Here is an 18,246-nt window from a genome sequence, read left to right as displayed (position 1 = left end):
GGTAAAACCACCTCAGAAGTGACATTTCTGGAAGTTCAGGATAGATTGTTTCCTACTAAACTATACTTCCTCTCTAGAAACACTTGACACTAGAACTCAAGAGCTTCCAGCTGCTACCTTTGTTCACAGGCAGCCACAAAATAAAGATGTAAAAATAGTCCTCAGGAGGACACAAGGGAGCCTAATGCTGAGTCATTTCCAAGTCACTGGGCTCTGCCATGATTCACACACTCACTTCCATTGAACCGGGGTATAGATGAAGTCTGGCCTGTCATTTTTCTATAGTGAGCATTAAGTGGGATTGGAATCATAGAGTCTCAGGAGTTGGGACTTCAGAAATCATCTAGACTAAGTGTACTTGAATAGGAATTCCCTCTGCATAATCTCAGATACTTAATCATCCTTTTGAATATCTCAAATGCTGGAGAACTCCATCCCTTTATTTCACTTTTAGATAGTTCTCACTATTAGGAAGTTATTCATTTTATCCTATCTGAATTTTCCTTTCTACAACTTAGACTTATTGTTCCCAATTCTGCTCTTGGGAGCCAAGCAGAACAAATCATTATATGATGTTGTGTCCCCTCTCTTACATCTGCAGGTCATCTAGGGTTAGAGACCTAATGGGGAGGTCGAGAAGCAGACATTTTAAAAACAAAATACAAGTGTGAGATTTGAGAACAGCGGCCAGGAGTGCAGCACAGTCCGACAAGTTTTACAATCACCTATGAAACGGAACTCGCTACATTCGCACTCTATCAGAGCCACATTTTCAGCCAGCCACAGCAGATTGTCTTCCGTCACCAGAGTAGGGTACTTTGCAATCAAGTCCAGGGGCAGGAAGCAGTAATGGACTTCTTCTTCAGTGTCCAGGAGCGGGGTGTCCATGAGTCCCAGGGGAGCTTTATCATGTAGCCCTGGAGTAGAAAAAGCAAAGGAGAGTTCAAACAGTAGTCAAGAAAAGAACAAGTTTCCAGCATTGCTCTTACTCCTGTCCCAGAAGTCCCTGCAAAGTTTGGAAACTCAAGGGACACAATAACTGCTTGTCTCTCTCTGAAGAAAAAAACACATCTTAAGTAGATAGCCCCCATAATATGGCAAAGCTCAGGGATAGAGTTGTCTTTACTTGGCAACCAATGGATGACAAGACCTCATTTATGATGTTTTTGCTTAGGGACCCCAAATACTAGCTCTGTTAAAAGTTTTCAGGTAAGTGTCGTGTTTAACATTTTTAAAAAATAAAGGTGTCAAAACAACTGTTGTGACCTAGAGACCCTCAGCCATTACTGTAGCTGTAATATTAATAACAACTGATAATAACTACTCAGATTTCTAGTTTCATATACTTTTAAGGTTTATGAAACATTTTTCTTTGAACAACAATGAGAAGTAAGGTATACAAGTATTATTGTAGGGTTGTGTTTTTTTTTTTACAGATTAGGAATTTTACAGATGAGGAAACTGGAGGTCAGAGAGGTAAGGAGAAATGAGAAGAGAAATGGGGACAGAAACAAGAAATGTCATGGAGGTGGAATTGTTAAGATCCTAGAAGATGAAAGCCTAGAGACCAGAAAGATCTGAAGCAAAGAAAACCTGTAAGATTAACACAGGAATGGGGGCAAAGACAGCACAGAAACTCTGATCAAGGTAGCAGCTGGGAAGAACATGGCTGAACCTCAAAATAGTTAGTTACTTTAAAGGGGGCTATACCAGTGAAAGCTGGGCTTTTCATTGGGAACTCTGAAGGTTTGCTGATGCACTTCCAAGTCCTCCAGTAGTTCAGAGATGCTCTCTCAGCAACAGGGATATCTGCAGGCCTCACACGTAAATGGTGTTTCCCTTCCTTCAAATTATCTAGAGTCTGTTGTATAGAAAAGGTTATTAATTTGGCAATATTTAATCATCTGAGTTCTCCTAATATAAAGAATAAAAGGGTAAGTAAAATCCAACTTACCTGGGGAAAGTATTTTGATATTGTCATGAAAAAGCAGTAATTTCTAGGATGATGAGATAACATGCTGAGAGTCATTCTAAAATACTCATTCATGCCTTTACTTTTGATTTTTAAAACAATTTTATGCTATTGTTTCCTACTAAGTAACACATTGCTGAAGAATGCCAGTAATACTGGTTCACATGGAATTCTTACTAACTAGAGCCTGATTTATTGCCATACTAAAAAAGTTTGGTTGGTTTTACATATATACACATATATATGTATATATACATATACACACAAACCTTTTATATATGTGTGTATATATTTATATGTATGTAAATACACACACATTTCTGTGTCTAATGGTAGCCATAGGCAGGGGAAGAAATGGAAAAAAGAAAGTATATGATAACTTTTATGTATTTAAAAGGAAAAGCAAATTGTTCATAATAGATTTGTAATTTTATGTGTAATTCTCCTTTCTTCTATTTTGTTATGGAAATGCTTGTTTTATTTCCTAAGTTCAGAATAAAAAATAAAAGGTTCAGCATTTTATTCTTATTTTTCCCCAAAGAGTACATGACAGCCCTGAGATATAGTCCACATAACCAAACTAAAATATCTATCATAACATATATCTATTTAGTGATTTATACTTTTCAAAAGTTCTTTCAAATAATCATGTCATTTCTGAGAGTCAGGATTGATACTGTTATCCCCATTTTACAGATATGGAAACTGAGGCTCAGCAAGATTAAGTGGCTTGCCAGTCTCAACTCTCTGGGCATCAGTTTCGTCATTTCCATAATCAAGAGGTTGGAGTAGATAACTTCTCAGATTTCTTCTACCTCTAAATCTATGACAGTATTGCTATGGTTAAGAATAGACCATTTGATTTAGCAATTAAGAAATCATGGGTAACTCTTGAGAGAAGTTTCAATAGAATTATTTACTTCTTCACTCTGGAGGCAACAGTCTTCTAAGCTCCTAATAATAGTTCATAATTCTTTACTGCTTTAAGTTTTACAAAGTTCTTTCTTCACAGCATACCTATGAGGTAGTTAGAACAAGTATTGATGGCGTGTTTGGGCCCCAGCCCAAGATCATGTCTCTGGAAGCCTAATTTCTCAGTAAGCTGTCCTGTGAGAAAATTTTCTCTTATTGCAGAACGAATTCTCTTATCAGGATTTTACTCCCTGGTTGACCCAAGGACTCTTCCTCCCACCAGATCCCCAAAGACCATGCCTCTGACAACTCTCTCAATGTCTGGTATACTCCCTATACTTTCCCACCCATAGCTCCCAAAGATACCTGGACCCTTAGATTACCTAATTAACATCCCTCACATTCCTTTCCCATGCCCCTTTTCCATATAAGCCTCAGTACTATCCTCAAGCTCTTGCAGGGTTCCCATAAGGACCCTTGACCCCTTTTGATAAAGCCTTACAATAAACTTTTGCCATTTAACTAAGAGAAGGCTTTAGTGTATGAATTCACTCTAGGCAACTCTGTCTTGGACAAAACCTCTTCAGTGTTATCATTCCTATTTTATACATAACCTATGTGTCAACTGAAGTTCTTAAATCCTCCCTCCTCTCACAGGAGGCCTGGGTTCTATCTTGAGAATTTCTTTCTTATCATAGGTATGGGTCTTGTTTCCCCCTACCCAGGGACATTCATTTCCTGAGAGCATCTTGTGCTCACAAATGTGACTTGTTTCTAACACTTTCTATCAAATAATAATCTTTCCCCAAAAATCTGAAAATGAAGCAAATTTATCACAAGTCGTGTAAAGAATAGTAGATCACATCATTATAGTTATACAACCAACAGGTACAGAGGATACAAAATTAGACCTTCCCCCATTTCTGAACTTCTGCATTGCTATTAAAGGCAGCACTTGGAGGATTCCAAGTACTCAGGCTCACAACCTAGGTGTCACTCTCCACTCCTCACTATCTCTCACCATTCATATCTAATCTGTTGCCAAGACCCATACATCTAACCTTTGCAACATCTCTTGAATACTTTCTCTTCTCTCCTCTGACACCACTCCCACTCTGGTGCAGGCCCTCATCAGTGGCCTGATGGTAGGTCTACCTGCCTCAAGTCTCTCCCCACCAAATCCATTATCCCCTCAGCTATCAAGTTGATCTTTCTAGGGCTCAAGTGTGACTATGACATCCTATTCAACGTCTCCAGGGGCTACCTATCACCTTCTGGATTGAAAATAAAATCCTCTGTTTGTATTAAAAGCCCTTCACAGCCTGGTCCTCCCTACCTTTCCTGTCTTCTTAGCCTTCCTCACTCCCATGTACTCTGTGATCCAGTGACACTGGCCTCCTGACTCTTCCTCACACAAGCATAAGACATTCCATCTCCCAACCACCTGCCTTTTTACTGGATGTCCCTGTGCCTAGAATTCTATGTCATCAGCTTCCTCCAAGTTCCAGATAAAATCTCACCTTCTATGAAAAGGCTTTCTTGATCTTCCTTAATGCTAGTACCTGCTAGGTGGTGCAGTGAATAGAGCACTGGCCCTGGGGTCAGGAGGACCTGAGTTCAAATCTGGCCTCAGACACTTAACACTTATTAGCCGTGTGACCTTGGGCAAGTCACTTAACCCCAATTGCCCTGTATTTTCTCCCTCCAAAAAAGCAAAAAACAATTCTAGTCCCTTTCCTCTATTAATTATCTCCAATGTATCTTGTATAAACCTTGTTTGTACACAGCTGCTCATTAGTCTGTGAGTTCCTTGACAGGAAGGATTATTTTTTTCCTTTCTTTGTATCCTTAGTGCTTAACAGAGTGCCTGGCAATGGAAGCTGTATGTAGTTAATAGGGACAAGAGGGGAGGGGAGGAAAGGGGAGAGGAGAGGAGAAGGGAAGGGAGGGGAGGGCACAAAAGAGAAAAGGAAGAGGAATTAAAGGGTTGGAATTTTTCAGGTACAGACTGGAAAGACAAAGGATTTCCCAACCAATAGTTTCTGTTTTCTCAGGTAAGTTTAAAGGAGCATCCTCTGTTGAGAGGGAGGAGGTTTTGAGGGGGAGAAGAGTAGGTTTTCAACAGTTATTGTAGGGATTGTGATAGGGAGTTAATCACTTAAGAATAAAAGGATTCTTATGTGGAAATAAGGGGTCAGTTGACATATGATAACATAATTTGGTACTGGATCTAGCTGGCATAGTGGCATGCCTTTCTCCATCAGCAAATCAGTAGCACCTGAGTAGGATTAGAGAAAGTGAGTAACCCAGGGTTAGGTTTTTGGCAACCTGTGAAGAGCGATAAGACAAGGGACAAAAAAATTACAAAAAGTTGTAGGATCAAAATAGTTTATATTTGAACTGACCAATCATAGTTAAGATTTAGAAGGGGAAAAAAGTGAAACTTCAGCAATGATGGAGAACAGGTTGCTGTGGAGGGAATGTAGGTCACAAGAAAGACAAGGAATAAGCTTAGGAATGAAGCAGAAGGAGAGTCAGAAGAGCTAGAGGAATTTCAGACTTCAAGATTCTAGGGTCACAGAATCTTATAGTTAGAATGGAAAGGGATCATAGAAGTCACCTAGATGAGGAAATTGAGGCCCAAAGTTGCATAGGTACAGATCATGAAAGTAGCACAATTTTATATCATGGTGAGATCTAAGCCGTGATGATCCTTGTGAATGATTAAGGTAGAAGGAAGATTATGAAAGTTAAGGAGACTGAGAATTAGGAGGCCCAGTGACCAAGAATGGACTTCCTTTATGGGCTGCTTCCTCTCTGAAGCTCTCCCTGATCTCCCTAGCTACTCTTGATCTCTTTCTCCAATGTGTTTAGCTCACCCTCTCCTCCCCTCCCCACCTTGTATCATATTTCTCTGTGTAGCTGTGGAATCTAAGGTCCTCCAGAGCAGATGTTTTCATTTTTGATGACAGTTTACTGAATTGAAAAACAGAACCAGAATCATGGCATTTAGATATGGAAGGGAATGTTAGAGATCATCTAGTCCAATATGTTTATATTATAGATGAAGAAACTGAGGTCTAGAGAAATTAAAAGACTTGTCCAATGCCCCATAGCTAGGGGGTACAATGGATAAAACCTTGGGCTCAGAGTCAGGACAACTTTAGTTCAAATTCAGCCTCTAGATGTGTGACCCTGGGCAAGTCACTCAAGTTCTCTCAACAGGAAAATGGAGATAATAATAGCCCCTGCCTCCTAGGATTGTTGGGAATCAAATGAGACAATATTTGTAAAGTGCTCAGCAGAGTGCCTGGTGCTTAATATATATAGCATATATATTATATAATATAGCAGGTGCTTAATAAATCCTTGTTCCCCTAATAAGTGGAACAATAAGTTCCCCTAGTAAGAAACTGTGTTTAAGCTCAGGTCCTCTGACTCCAAATTCAATGTTCTTTCCACTGCACCATACTGCCTTTGAATTTACACCAAATACTTACCTTTGTTCATGGGATTAGAGATTTAGGACTGGAAGAAACCTTTTAAGTGATCTAGTTAAACTTGTCATTTTACATATAAGGAGAATGTGTATTCCTAAACAATTGATTTCCCCTAGCCTAGCATATCAGTCAACATTTATTAAATGCTTACTAAGTGCTGGGGATTCAAAGAAAGGCAAAAACACATTCTCTGTCTCTTGTGCTAATGGGATGTAATTAAGATAACTAGAAAGTAATATGTCATCAAAGTACAAAAATGTGTTAACACAATGTTATCACTTTGCAAAGGTGAAAAAGCACTGATTGAACTGGAAGGGGAGCTTGGCCATTATCTAGGAAAAGATTTGCCATGCTCTTGGAAGGCCCTTAAAAAGCTAGTTTGTCAACTCTGGAGTTATTCCAGGCAGAAGCCAAAAGTTAAGCAAGAAGCTAGCAGCTGAGAGGAATCATTCTTCACCTTTTTCTCCCTCCTTCCCTCATCAATTGTGGCATCTGAACAATGGAATCATTCTACTAGGTCCAGATATTACATCCACTGATGGCTGGGAGAATGGGTGAGGGGGTCAGGCAGACAACAAGCTAGAGTTGTTGAATGCAGTCACTGCAGAGCAGACATAATACTCTATGGAGCCATGGACACAGAGGAGCAACATCCAAGTCAGGAAACAGCTCTCTGGCAAGAGAGAAGAGAGCTATAAGGTCAAGAAAGAATTGGCCCCGGCAGAGTTGGACTCAAAAGAGAAACAGATTCAGGGAGTCCAACAGAGATGTTGTACCCAGCAGAAAATACAGTGTGGACTCCACAAGGAGTTTAGTTGGGAGTTGCCTTGACATGTGTGCTCTCTGCACACATGCTTTTGTATTCCACTCTTCTCACATGAGTGTGTGTTTGTAGGAGATTGTGTCCCAGTTTTATTATAAACTTAAGAACATTTGGTAACTACTTTTTCTACTGTTGTGGTTTTGAGCTCATTGTGTCTGGCTAGCTGTGAAAGGAAATTTCACTGGTGGGCCTTGGGAGCTACAGTTTTAGGCATGAAGACTCCCAAGTGACTCCTTTGAACCTGTGAGAACAGCCACCCTGTGAGGGAGTCATAGGGAGGTGATGCAGAGGCACTGATGCTGAGGAAGGAGTGGAAGCCCACGGACTTGGTGTAATGTCTTCAGAGGTGCCCAGGTGGACTGGGATTTAAACCTGGTTTTCTGATTCCAAATCCAATGCTCTTCTCCCCCCCCCCCCATATGATGCTGCCACATTTGTCCTGGGCTGTATACTCTAAGAAAAGGATGCTTGGTTACCATGCCATATTTAAAATAGAACAAAACACATTTCAGTCTTTGTCTGTTGGGATGTGCCAATCAAAAGAATGGATTTTTAGCCACGCTCAGGACTAACAAACTAGCTTCGTGTGTATGTCCAGCTCTTTGAAACTGGTAGATGGAGAATTCCATCAGCAAATGCAGATTTGGATTAGTGTGACTAAATGTTAGCTTGAGGACTTACAAGGTGGTCCAGAGGGTAATCATCCTTCATTATCCCAGCAGGCCAGAGTCATTATCTCGAATGGTTATAAATTTATCAACATTCATAAACAAGTTATGCCACAAGGAAAAAAGACTTGCTATGGCTTTATTCATCCAAATAAATAAGTATGGATTTAGAGCCAGAAAGAAGCTTGAAATTATCTCATTTTACAGATGAGGAAATTGTGACAGAGAGAGGGAAGGGAGCTTGCTTATTTTATAGATGAAAGAATCCCTAGAGAGGGAAAAGGACTGCCCAAAACCACAGTGAGCAGTAAATCACAGTAGTGAGTAGCAGAGTGAGAGTTCCAACGTAGGTCACTATAGGAGTTTCAAGGGACCTTAGAAGTTATTTAATCTCACCCATTCATTTTACAGAGAAACTGAGGCAGCAAAGCCAGATCCTTAGATTTCAAATCCATTGAACTTGGCACCATATTATGCTGCTTCATTTCTCAGAAGTGGGTACTCTGTTCCAAAACTATGAAGGATGAGAGACTGCTGCTCATCTTTTTCCCATGCTGGCATCATTTGTGATAAACACAAGAAGTGGCTACAATGAGCACATGGAAAGCAGGCATATTTGGGCATCTGGCTGATTGTGGATCGCTTGCTCACAAGTGCAGCAATGACAGATTCCAAGCTTGGCACTCCTCAGAAGGCAGCGAAAAAGTAAATATAAGCTCTATGTGCTGTAAACACACGTTCCCTGTGGATTTCCCATGATGACACAAAAAGGAGTTCCTCTGTTGGCACTCTTAGTTGAAGGCCAAGGCTGTTTTATAGTCAGTTTTAGTAGTTATTGTTCAGGTCTAGAGGAAAGGAACTTGCCCAAAGCCACAAACGAACAAAACTGGGATTCAAACCTCGGTACTCTAACTCCAAATCCAGTGCTATTTTCACTATATCACATTGATTGTCCCAAATGTCTTTGGAAGGAGTGATGCTGAGAGGTCCAGGTGCAGATAGAAAAGAAGTAGCTAAGGGATTTTCCATGAATATTTTCAATTTTAGGAAATGTTGGGATTATAATATAGAGTACTTGAATGTCTAAATTGTAGTTTACACATGATATGCCAAAACCAAAGCATTAGGCAGCATTTTCTTCTATTTTTAAAAGTTTTTCTTAGCCTCATGAACTCAGAGAAAATGGTTACAAAAAGGCCAGTAATAGTAATAGTATATATACACATATACACATAAAATTTTAAGATTTTTTTGAAGATATTTTTGAACTGTGGCTGCAACTTCCTTGTTATTGGGAATCCTGGAGTGGAAATGCCTTCTACTAATGCAGTTTGGCACTTGCCCTGCAGTTTCTGGCCTTGAAGAATTGCCTGGAGCACTGAGAAGTGACTTTCCCCAGGCCATATAGACAGTATCCGTCAGAGGCATAGTTCAAATTTGTTTTCCCGACTCCAAAACTGGTTCTCTGTCCATTGTGACATTCTGCCTCCCCACTTAACAAAGTGTTTTCCCATTCCTCCCATCACCTCCCTTCTCAGCAAATTGACCTCACAACTATCCCAATTCTTTCTCTCTTATCTTCAATGTCTCCTTATCTACCGGTTTCTTTTGCTGTCTACAAACATGCTGTGTCTCCCCCATTCTAACAAACAAAATCCCCTAACATTATAATTCTACATCTTTCTTCTCCTTCATGGTTAAACTTCTTTAGAAAGCCACCTACTCTTGATGCCTCCACTTCCTCTCTTCTCACTTGCTTTTAAACCCTTTGTGATCTGGTACAAATGATCTCTTAATTGCCAAATCTAATGATCCTTTACCAGTCCTTATCCTTTTAAACCTTTGCAACATTTGGCATTGTTGGTCACCTTCTTCTTCTGGATACTCCCTCCTCTCTAGGCTTTTGTGACACTTCTCTTTCCTGTTTCTTCTCCTTCCTATCTGACCATTCCTTCTCAGGCCCCTTTGCTAGTTCTTCATCCAGGTCATTACCACTCAGTGTGGGAATCCCCCAGACTGTTCTGGGCTCTCTGGATATTCAATTATCATCCCTGTACTGATGATTCTCAAATCTACATATCCAACTTCTAGTCTCTCTCCTGAGTTATAGTCTTGCATCACCAATTACCTTTTCGACATCTTGAACTGGATGTTCACAGGTATTTAAAATTCACCATATTTGAAACAGAACTCTTCTCCCTCTCCCCTAAAATCCCTCTTCTTAACTTCCCCATTGCTGTTGAGGGCACTCCCCTTCTCTCAGTAGTCCTGGCTCACCACCTCAGTGACATCCTCAACTCCTCATTCTCACTTCCCCCACATCCAATCCAATCCAAATCCCATCATTTGTTCCTTCTCAAAATATTTCTAATACATCTTCCATTTCTCTGCCCATAGAGTTCCTTATCACTCTTCTCTTGGAATACTGCAATAGCCTTCTAATTGGTCTCCCTGCCTCAAGTCTCTCCCACTCCACCTCATTTTCAATTCAGCTACCAAGGTGACTTTTCTACAGTATGGGTCTGATTGTGTCACCATCCTGATCAATGATCTTCAGTTGCTGCCTACCACCTCTAAGATCAAATACAAACTATGTTTGGGATTTAAAGCTCTTCATAACCTGGGCCCTTCCTACCTTCCAAGTCTTCTTATACTTCCTCCTTTATACATATCCCATGATCTGGCTACACTGGCCTACTGGATGCTTCTCTTGTCTCCATATCTTTGTACCCTCTATCTCTTCCGTGCCTGGAATGCTCTTACCCCTCACTTCTGCTTCTTTGATTTCCCTGAAGTTCTTCCAGATTCAACTCAAATCCTACTTTCTGTATGAAGTCTTTCCTGGTCCCCCCAGCTACAAATTCCTTTCCTTCTTGTATTACCTTCCATCTACTCTGTATATCTCTTGTTTGTGCCTAGTTATTCAATGTTGTCTTCTCCATTAGAACACGAGCTTCTGTTTTTGCCTTTCTCTCTATCACCAGTTCTTAGCACAGTGCCTGGCAAATAATTAGTAGTTAATGAATTCTATGGCAGGACTGATATCTAAAAAGCTAAAGCTAGACTTGGAAATGAAGTTTAAGTTAAGTGTGCCTCTCAAAAATGGATGATGGGATGATGAAAGATATACGGGTTTTATGGGATTCAAAATAAATCAGCAAGTATGTGTTGGATGCCCTTACTGTGATAGGAGCTGTAGGGTATGCAAAAAAAGTTATAGTCTCCACTCTAAAGGAGTTTACAATCTAACTTCTACCCTTCCCTTCATTCTACATACCTTTCTGAAAGATTTCCGTACATTACAGATACTCTTGGTTTGACATGCTTACAATACATCCTGACAAATAAACTAGAATCCTTTTCTTGGTTTAAAGAACAAAATGAGCCTAGCCTACAGTAGCCAGTGAGGGGAGGGGAACTTCTGTAACTAGAGGCGTGTAAAATCACATATTCATTGTTATCTGCTGAATCTGAGGGAAATTCACTATTCTTAAAATAGAGACTCTAGAGTCTGTTCTATCTACCTTTTCACAAGAGAGACTTTGATTGATGCCAGGAGGAGAATTAGAACAGAACCAGAGGATGGTCTGCTTTTCTCAGAGAAAGGGACTAGACATATTTATCTGTCCCTCTTAATGTTATTAAGTCTATGGGAAATGTTTTTTTAGGTAAAAGCTGAGCTGCTGATCCTTTAACAGGGAAGAAATGCCTCAAGCTACATATATCCAAAGTTTGACTCTTTTCCCACCAATTGCCAGTTCTACAAAGAACATATTCGACAAATAGCAAATAAACCCATTTATCCAAGCTTATAGAAGCTGAGAGCAAACAGAAATCAGTTTCAGAGATAAGCATATACCAGACAATACAGAGTGAATGAGTTCTCCCATTGGGATCCAGATATCTTAACTAAAACAAGGGAGTCCCAAACCTCACTCAAGGGGTAATTTCTTGAAGTCCCTAATGTAAACAGGATTGAAGTGCTGATTCCTCTATATGTCAGCTTCCTAGAGTCTTCATTTCCCTTTAGGTACCTAAAGTAATCCAGAGGGGCGGCCAGGTAGCACAGCGAGTAAGAGCACTGGCTCCAGTGTTGAGAAGACCTGGAGATCGAATCCCGGACTCAGACACTTAGCACCCACCCAGAAACACCTGGCCGTGTAACCTTGAGCAAGTTACTTAACCCAAATTGCTTAGGGGTGGCCAGGTGGCTCAGAGAGTAAGAGCACTGGCTCCAGTGTCGGGATGACCTGGATCAAATCCGGTCTCAGATACTCAGCACCACACCCAGAAATAACTGGCCGTGTAACCTTGAGCAAGTTACTTAACCCTGATTGCTTAAAAAAAAAAAAGTAATCCAGAACTATGTATCTTCTATCTTGATGCTAAAAGCCTAAGGACCAGGATCTCTCTTCTTCCAAGCTCTGGCCAACGCTGCCCCTCATGCAGTGAGAAACATTGAGCAATCTATCTCCACTAATATGGAGAGTCCCATGCAAATGGACTTTGAGCCACAGGTCAAGGATCATGCTGCTGGTGAGGTCACTTAGTAAATCTGAGGTCAAGATTTGGACCCAGTCCTCTGACTCCAAATCCTCTTTCTACTGTACCACACTGTCTTTGTGAATGTTTTCTTCTTCCCTACAAGACGGTAATAAAATAATGACAAGGGACAACATCTTATAGAATAATGGGATTAGAGATTTAGAATTGAAATATCAAAGTCCTCTTTTTCTTTAAGGTAGTGCCTATTAGATCTCCTTTGATCCTAACTGCGGTTCTTGAGCACTTGAATTCTTTCTTTCTGGTTGCTTGCAATATATTCTCCTTGACTTGGGAAGTCTGGATTTTACCTGTAATATTCCTGAGAATTCTTATTAATGGGTCTCTTGGATGTGATCAGTGGATTCTTTCCATTTTTACTTTGCACTCTGGTTCTAAGATATTTGGACAGTTTTCCTTTATAATTTCTTGAAATACGATGTCTAGGCTGTTTTTGTTGTTGTTGTTCCTATGTTTCATGTAGTCCATTCTTTGTTTGTTTTTTTTCTTCCCATTTTTTTCTTTATTAATTTGTCTGTTTACTTTGAGTTTACAAGATTCAGTTAACCAGTTCTTTGAGTTTCAAATTTTCTTCTACCCTCTCCCCTTCCCCCTCATGGTGGCATACAATCAGGTATAGGATCTACAGATACTTTTGCATTAGACATTGGTCAGGTTGAGAAGGATTGTAACAGATGGGAAATGAAGAGAAACAGAAAAGGAATGAACAACGGGGAAAGAAAAAACCAAACCAAACAAGAAAGAGAAAGAGAGCAAGTAGTTTGCTTCAATCTGTATCCAAACTCTGTTCTTTCTGGTTCTTTCTCTGAATGAAGACATCTCTCTCCATCATGAGCCTTTTGGAGTTTACTTGTAGCCCAGTCTATCAAAGTTGGTTGTCACACATACATTGTATCTGTAATGGTGTACAAATTTTTCCTGGTTCTGCTCTTCTCACAGCATCAGTTCGTATAAGCCTCTCCAGGTAGATATGAAGTCCATCTGTTCTTCGTTTCTTATGGCACAAAAGTATTCCATTACATTCATATACCATAACTTGTTTAGCCATTCCCCAATTGATGGGCATCCCCTTAATATCCGATTCTTTGTCACCACAAAAAGAGCTGCTATAAATATTTTTGTACATATGGGTCTTCCTCCCGCTTCTGTGATCTCTTTGGGATACAACCCTAGAAGTGGTATTGCTGGGTCAAAGGATATGAAATTACTTATAGCCCTTTGGGCATAGTTCCAGATTGCTCTCCAGAATGGTTGGATCAGTTCACAACTCCACCAGCAATGTTTTAGTGTTCCAATTTTTCCACATCCTCTCCAGCATTTATCATTTTCCTTTTGTCATCTTAGCCAATCTGACTGGTGAGATGTGGTACCTCAGAGTTGTTTTGATTTGCATTTCTCTAATCAATAGTGATTTAGAGCATTTTTTTCATATGCTTTTAGATATCTTCAATTTCTTCCTCTGAGAACTGTCTGTTCATATCCTTTGACCATTTATCAATTGGGGAATGACTTGTATTCTTATAGATTTGACTCAATTCTCTGTATATTTTAGAAATGAGGCCTTTATCAGAGACATTGGTTGTAAAAATTCTTTCCCAATTTTCCACTTCCCTCTTAATCTTGGTTACATTGGCTTTGTTTGGACAGAAGCTTTTCAGTTTCATGGAATCAACGTTATCCATTTTGCATGTTATAATGCTCTCTAATTCTTGTTTGGTCATGAAATCTTCCCCTCTACATAAATCTGAGAGGTAAAGTATTCCTTGCTTTTCCAGATTGCTTACAGTATCATCCTTTATACCTAGATCATATACCCATTTAGATTGATTTTGGTATACAGTGTTAGATATTGGTCTATGCCCAGTTTCTGCCATACTATATTCCAGTTTTCCCAGCAGTTTTTGTCAAATAGTGAATTCTTATCCCATAATTTTGGGGTCTTTGGGTTTATCAAAGAGTTGATTATTATAGTCATTGATTGCTGAGTCTTGTGGACCCAATCTATTCCATTGATCTATTCCTCTATTGCTCTATTCCTCAGCCAGTACCAAGTAGTTTTGATGACTGCTACTTTATAATACAGATTAAAATCTGGTATAGCTAGGCCACCTTCCCTAGCATTTCTTTTCATTAATACCCTTGATATTCTGGACCTTTTGTTCTTCCAAATGAATTTTGTTACTATTTTTTCTAGGTCTATAAAATATTTTTTTTTGTAAACTGATTGGTATGGCACTAAATATGCAATTTAATTTAGGTAAAATGGTCATTCTTATTATATTAGCTCGACCCAACCGTGAGCAATTGATGTTTTTCCACTTAGTTAGATCTGACTTTATTTGTGTGGAAAGTGTTTTGTAGTTGTGTTCATATAGGTCCTGGCTTTATTTTGGCAGGTAGATTCCCAAATATTTTATAATGAGTACAGTAACTTTAAATGGGATTTCTCTTTCTATCTCTTGCTGTTGGATTTCATTAGAGATATACAGGAATGCCGAGGATTTATGTGGGTTTATTTTATATCCTGCTACTTTGCCAAATTTATTTATTGTCTCAAGTAGTTTTTTACTTAATTCTTTAGGATTCTCTAAGTATATCATCATATCATCCGCAAAGAGTGATAGCTTGGTCTCTTCTTTGCCTAATTTGATTCCTTTGATTTCTTTTTCTTCTCTAATTGCTACTGCTAACATTTCTAGTACCAGATTGAATAAGAGGGGTGATAGTGGGCACCCTTGTTTCACCCTTGATCTTACTAGAAATGCTTCTAGCTTATTATTATTCTAGCTCATATAATACTTGCTGATGGCTTTAAATAGATGCTACTTATTATTTTAAGGAAAGCTCCATTAATTCCTCTACTTTCTAGTGTTTTTAATAGGAATGGATGTTGTACTTTGTCAAAAGCCTTTTATGCATCTAGTGAGATAATCATGTGGTTTCTGCTAGTTTTATTGTTGATATGATCAATTATACTGATGGTTTTCCTAATATTAAACCATCCTTGCATTCCTGGAATAAATCCTACTTGATCAAAGTGTATTATTCTTGTGATAATTTGCTGTAGTCTTTTTGCTAATATTTCATTTAAAATTTTTGCATCTATATTCATAAGGAATATTGGTCTATAATTTTTTTTCTGTTTTATCTCTTCCTAATTTAGGTATCAGTACCATGTTTATGTCATAAAAAGAATTTGGTAGGACTCTTGCTTCACTAATTTTCCTAAATAGTTTGTAGAGTATTGGAATCAATTGTTCTTTAAATGCTTGATAGAATTTGTTAATAAATCTGTCTGGCCCTGGAGATTTTTTCCTAGGGAGTTCACTGATGGCTTGTTCAATTTATTTCTCTGAGATGGGGTTATTTAAGTAATTTACTTCCTCTTCAGTTAATCTGGGCAATTTATATTTTTGTAAATATTCCTCTATTTCACTAAGATTTTCAAATTTATGTGCATATAATTCCTAATTATTATTTTAATTTTCTCTTCATTGGAGGTAGATTCACCCTTTTTGTTTTTGATACTCGTGATTTGGTTTTCTTCTTTCTTTTTTTTTTATCATATTGGCTAAGGGTCTATCGATTTTACTGTTTTTTTTTCCATAAAACCAGCTCTTAGTTTTATTTATTAATTCAATAGTTTTTTTAATTTCAATTTTATTAATCTCACCTTTGGTTTTCATTATTTCTAATTTAGTATTTAATTACAGATTTTCAATTTGTTCTTTTTCTAGCTTTTTCAATTGCATGCCCTTTCTCTAATTTATTCATGTATGTACTCAGAACCGCCTTTGCTGCATCCCACAAATTTTGGTATGTTGTCTTATTATTGTCATTCTTTTGAATGAAGTTGCTGAGTGTTTCTATGATTTCTTGTTTGACCCACTCATTCTTTAGGATTAAATTTTTTAGTTTCCAATTAGTTTTTAGTCTTTCTTTCCATGGCCCTTTATTGCATATGATTTTTATTGCGTCATGATCTAAGAATGAAGCATTTAATATTTCTGCCTTTCTGCACTGAATTGTGAGGTTTTTATGTCCTAGTACATAGCCAATTTTTGTGTATGTGCCATGTACCACTGAGAAGAAGGTAGATTCCTTTTTATCCCCATTCAGTTTTCTCCAAAGATCTATCATACCTACCCTCTCTAAAATTCTATTCACTTCCTTAACTTCTTTCTTGTTTATTTTGAGGTTGGATTTATCAAGTTCAGAGAGGGGTCGATTAAAGTTCAATAATTCTTTAAAATTTCTCTCCTTGATCTGCTTTCCAGGTCAGTTGTTTTTCCTAAATTTCCTATATTTTCTTCTTTTTTTTAATCTTTTGACTTTGTTTTATTATTTTTTTTTTTTGTCGTCTTTAGAGTAATTAGCTTACATTTGGCCAATCCTAATTTTCTTTCTTTCTTTCTTTTTTTGGGAGGGCAATTGGGGTTAAGTAACTTGCCCAAGGTTACAGCTAGTTTTTTTGGGTTTTTTTTTTGGTGTGGGTGTTAAGTGTCTGAGGCCGGAACCGAACTCCGGTCCTCCTGACTCTGGGGCTCGTGCTTTACTCACTGCACCACCTAGACACCCCAATCCTAATTTTCAAAGGCTTATTTTCTTTAGTAAGGTTTTCTAATTCTTTTACCAAGTTGTTTATTCTCTTTTCATATTTTTCTTCCACAGTTCTCACTTGGTTTTTGGAATTATTTTTTAGTACCTTCTTCAACTATTCTGGTTATCCTTGTTGGGCTTTTGTCCAATCTGTATTTTTCTTTGAGACTTTGCTTGTAGATGTTTTCAAGTAATTTTCTTCTTCTGTGTTTAAGTCTTGAGTTTCCCTGTCATCATAATAACTCTTTATGGTTAGATTTTTTATTTATTTACTCATTCTTCTAGCCTACTTCTTGACTTTGGATTTTAGTGTTGGGATCTGCTCACTCCTGGGAGGACAGGAATATTTGGCCCAAGCTTCTATCCTTTTATGTTCTGCTGCTCTCACAGCTCAAGCTCAAAATTGGGCCTGTGCATTTTTGGTTCTTCTAAATTGGCATGCTCTGGGGAGAGGTCTGTTTACTGCCTTCCTAGTCTGACCTTTGCAAGTTGGGTTTTCTGGCTTGTGTTGAATGTTTGTTGAATCAGTAGACTGATATTGGACTTAGTCACTATTAGCCCCCCGGGAAGTTTTGCAGGTTCAGAGTGAATTAACTACTTGTTTGGTCTTAGTCTTCTGCCCTAGTTATTGTACTGAAGGCTTATGTGCAGGGCTAAAGATTAGAACTGAGTCCCCTCTTTGCTCTTGGGCTCAATCAGTCACACAGATATATTTCTAGAACTTGTTTCCTACATAATATTCAGTCAGGCCCTGTGCTCACTCATGAACTCTCTTCTCCACCCTGGATATATGTCCTGGAATTGGGTAATGGGATAAAGATGGCACCTATTCCTGAACCCAGTGCTAGCTCAGGCATTCCCCAAGATCTCTTTCTGCCCTGCTGCTTCCTTCCCTAGTGCTCTGTCTTGACTCTGTTTCCTGGATTCTAGAATGCTCCCCCATCCCTAATGCTGCTACCTCACTGTGCTCCTGCCCAACTCCCACCCAGTATCCACTGAACTCTTTATCTTCCTATACTGCCCTGAGCTGGAAAAATGGCTATGACTTTTGCTTGGCTTTCCTGATAAGAATTTGTTCTGGAACATTTTTTAGGTTGTTATAGAGTAGGTAAGCTAGGTAAAATGGACAAACATCTGCCATCCTAACTCTGCACCCTAGATTTAGTATCGGAAGAAACCTTTAGAGGTCATCTTATCCAGCCCCCCATT

The 18,246-nt window shown here is 38.8% G+C and overlaps 1 protein-coding gene across 1 annotated transcript in view; it reads right to left on the bottom strand.

Moving 5' to 3' along the window:
• KCTD19 (potassium channel tetramerization domain containing 19) overlaps window positions 1–18,246 on the bottom strand; it is a 43,480-nt gene that overhangs the window by 23,532 nt on the left and 1,702 nt on the right. The window contains 3 exon segments of the mRNA XM_069085931.1: window positions 726–917; window positions 1,711–1,861; window positions 10,511–10,589. Coding sequence (XP_068942032.1) covers window positions 726–917; window positions 1,711–1,861; window positions 10,511–10,589 — 422 coding nt within the window.

The sequence above is a fragment of the Petaurus breviceps genome, unplaced genomic scaffold (assembly GCF_028583685.1).
Source record: "Petaurus breviceps papuanus isolate PSGF00001 unplaced genomic scaffold, PetGlider_PUasm1.0 176, whole genome shotgun sequence".
NCBI classification, from domain to species: Eukaryota; Metazoa; Chordata; class Mammalia; order Diprotodontia; family Petauridae; genus Petaurus; species Petaurus breviceps.
This window is presented reverse-complemented; position numbering and strand designations above follow the sequence as displayed.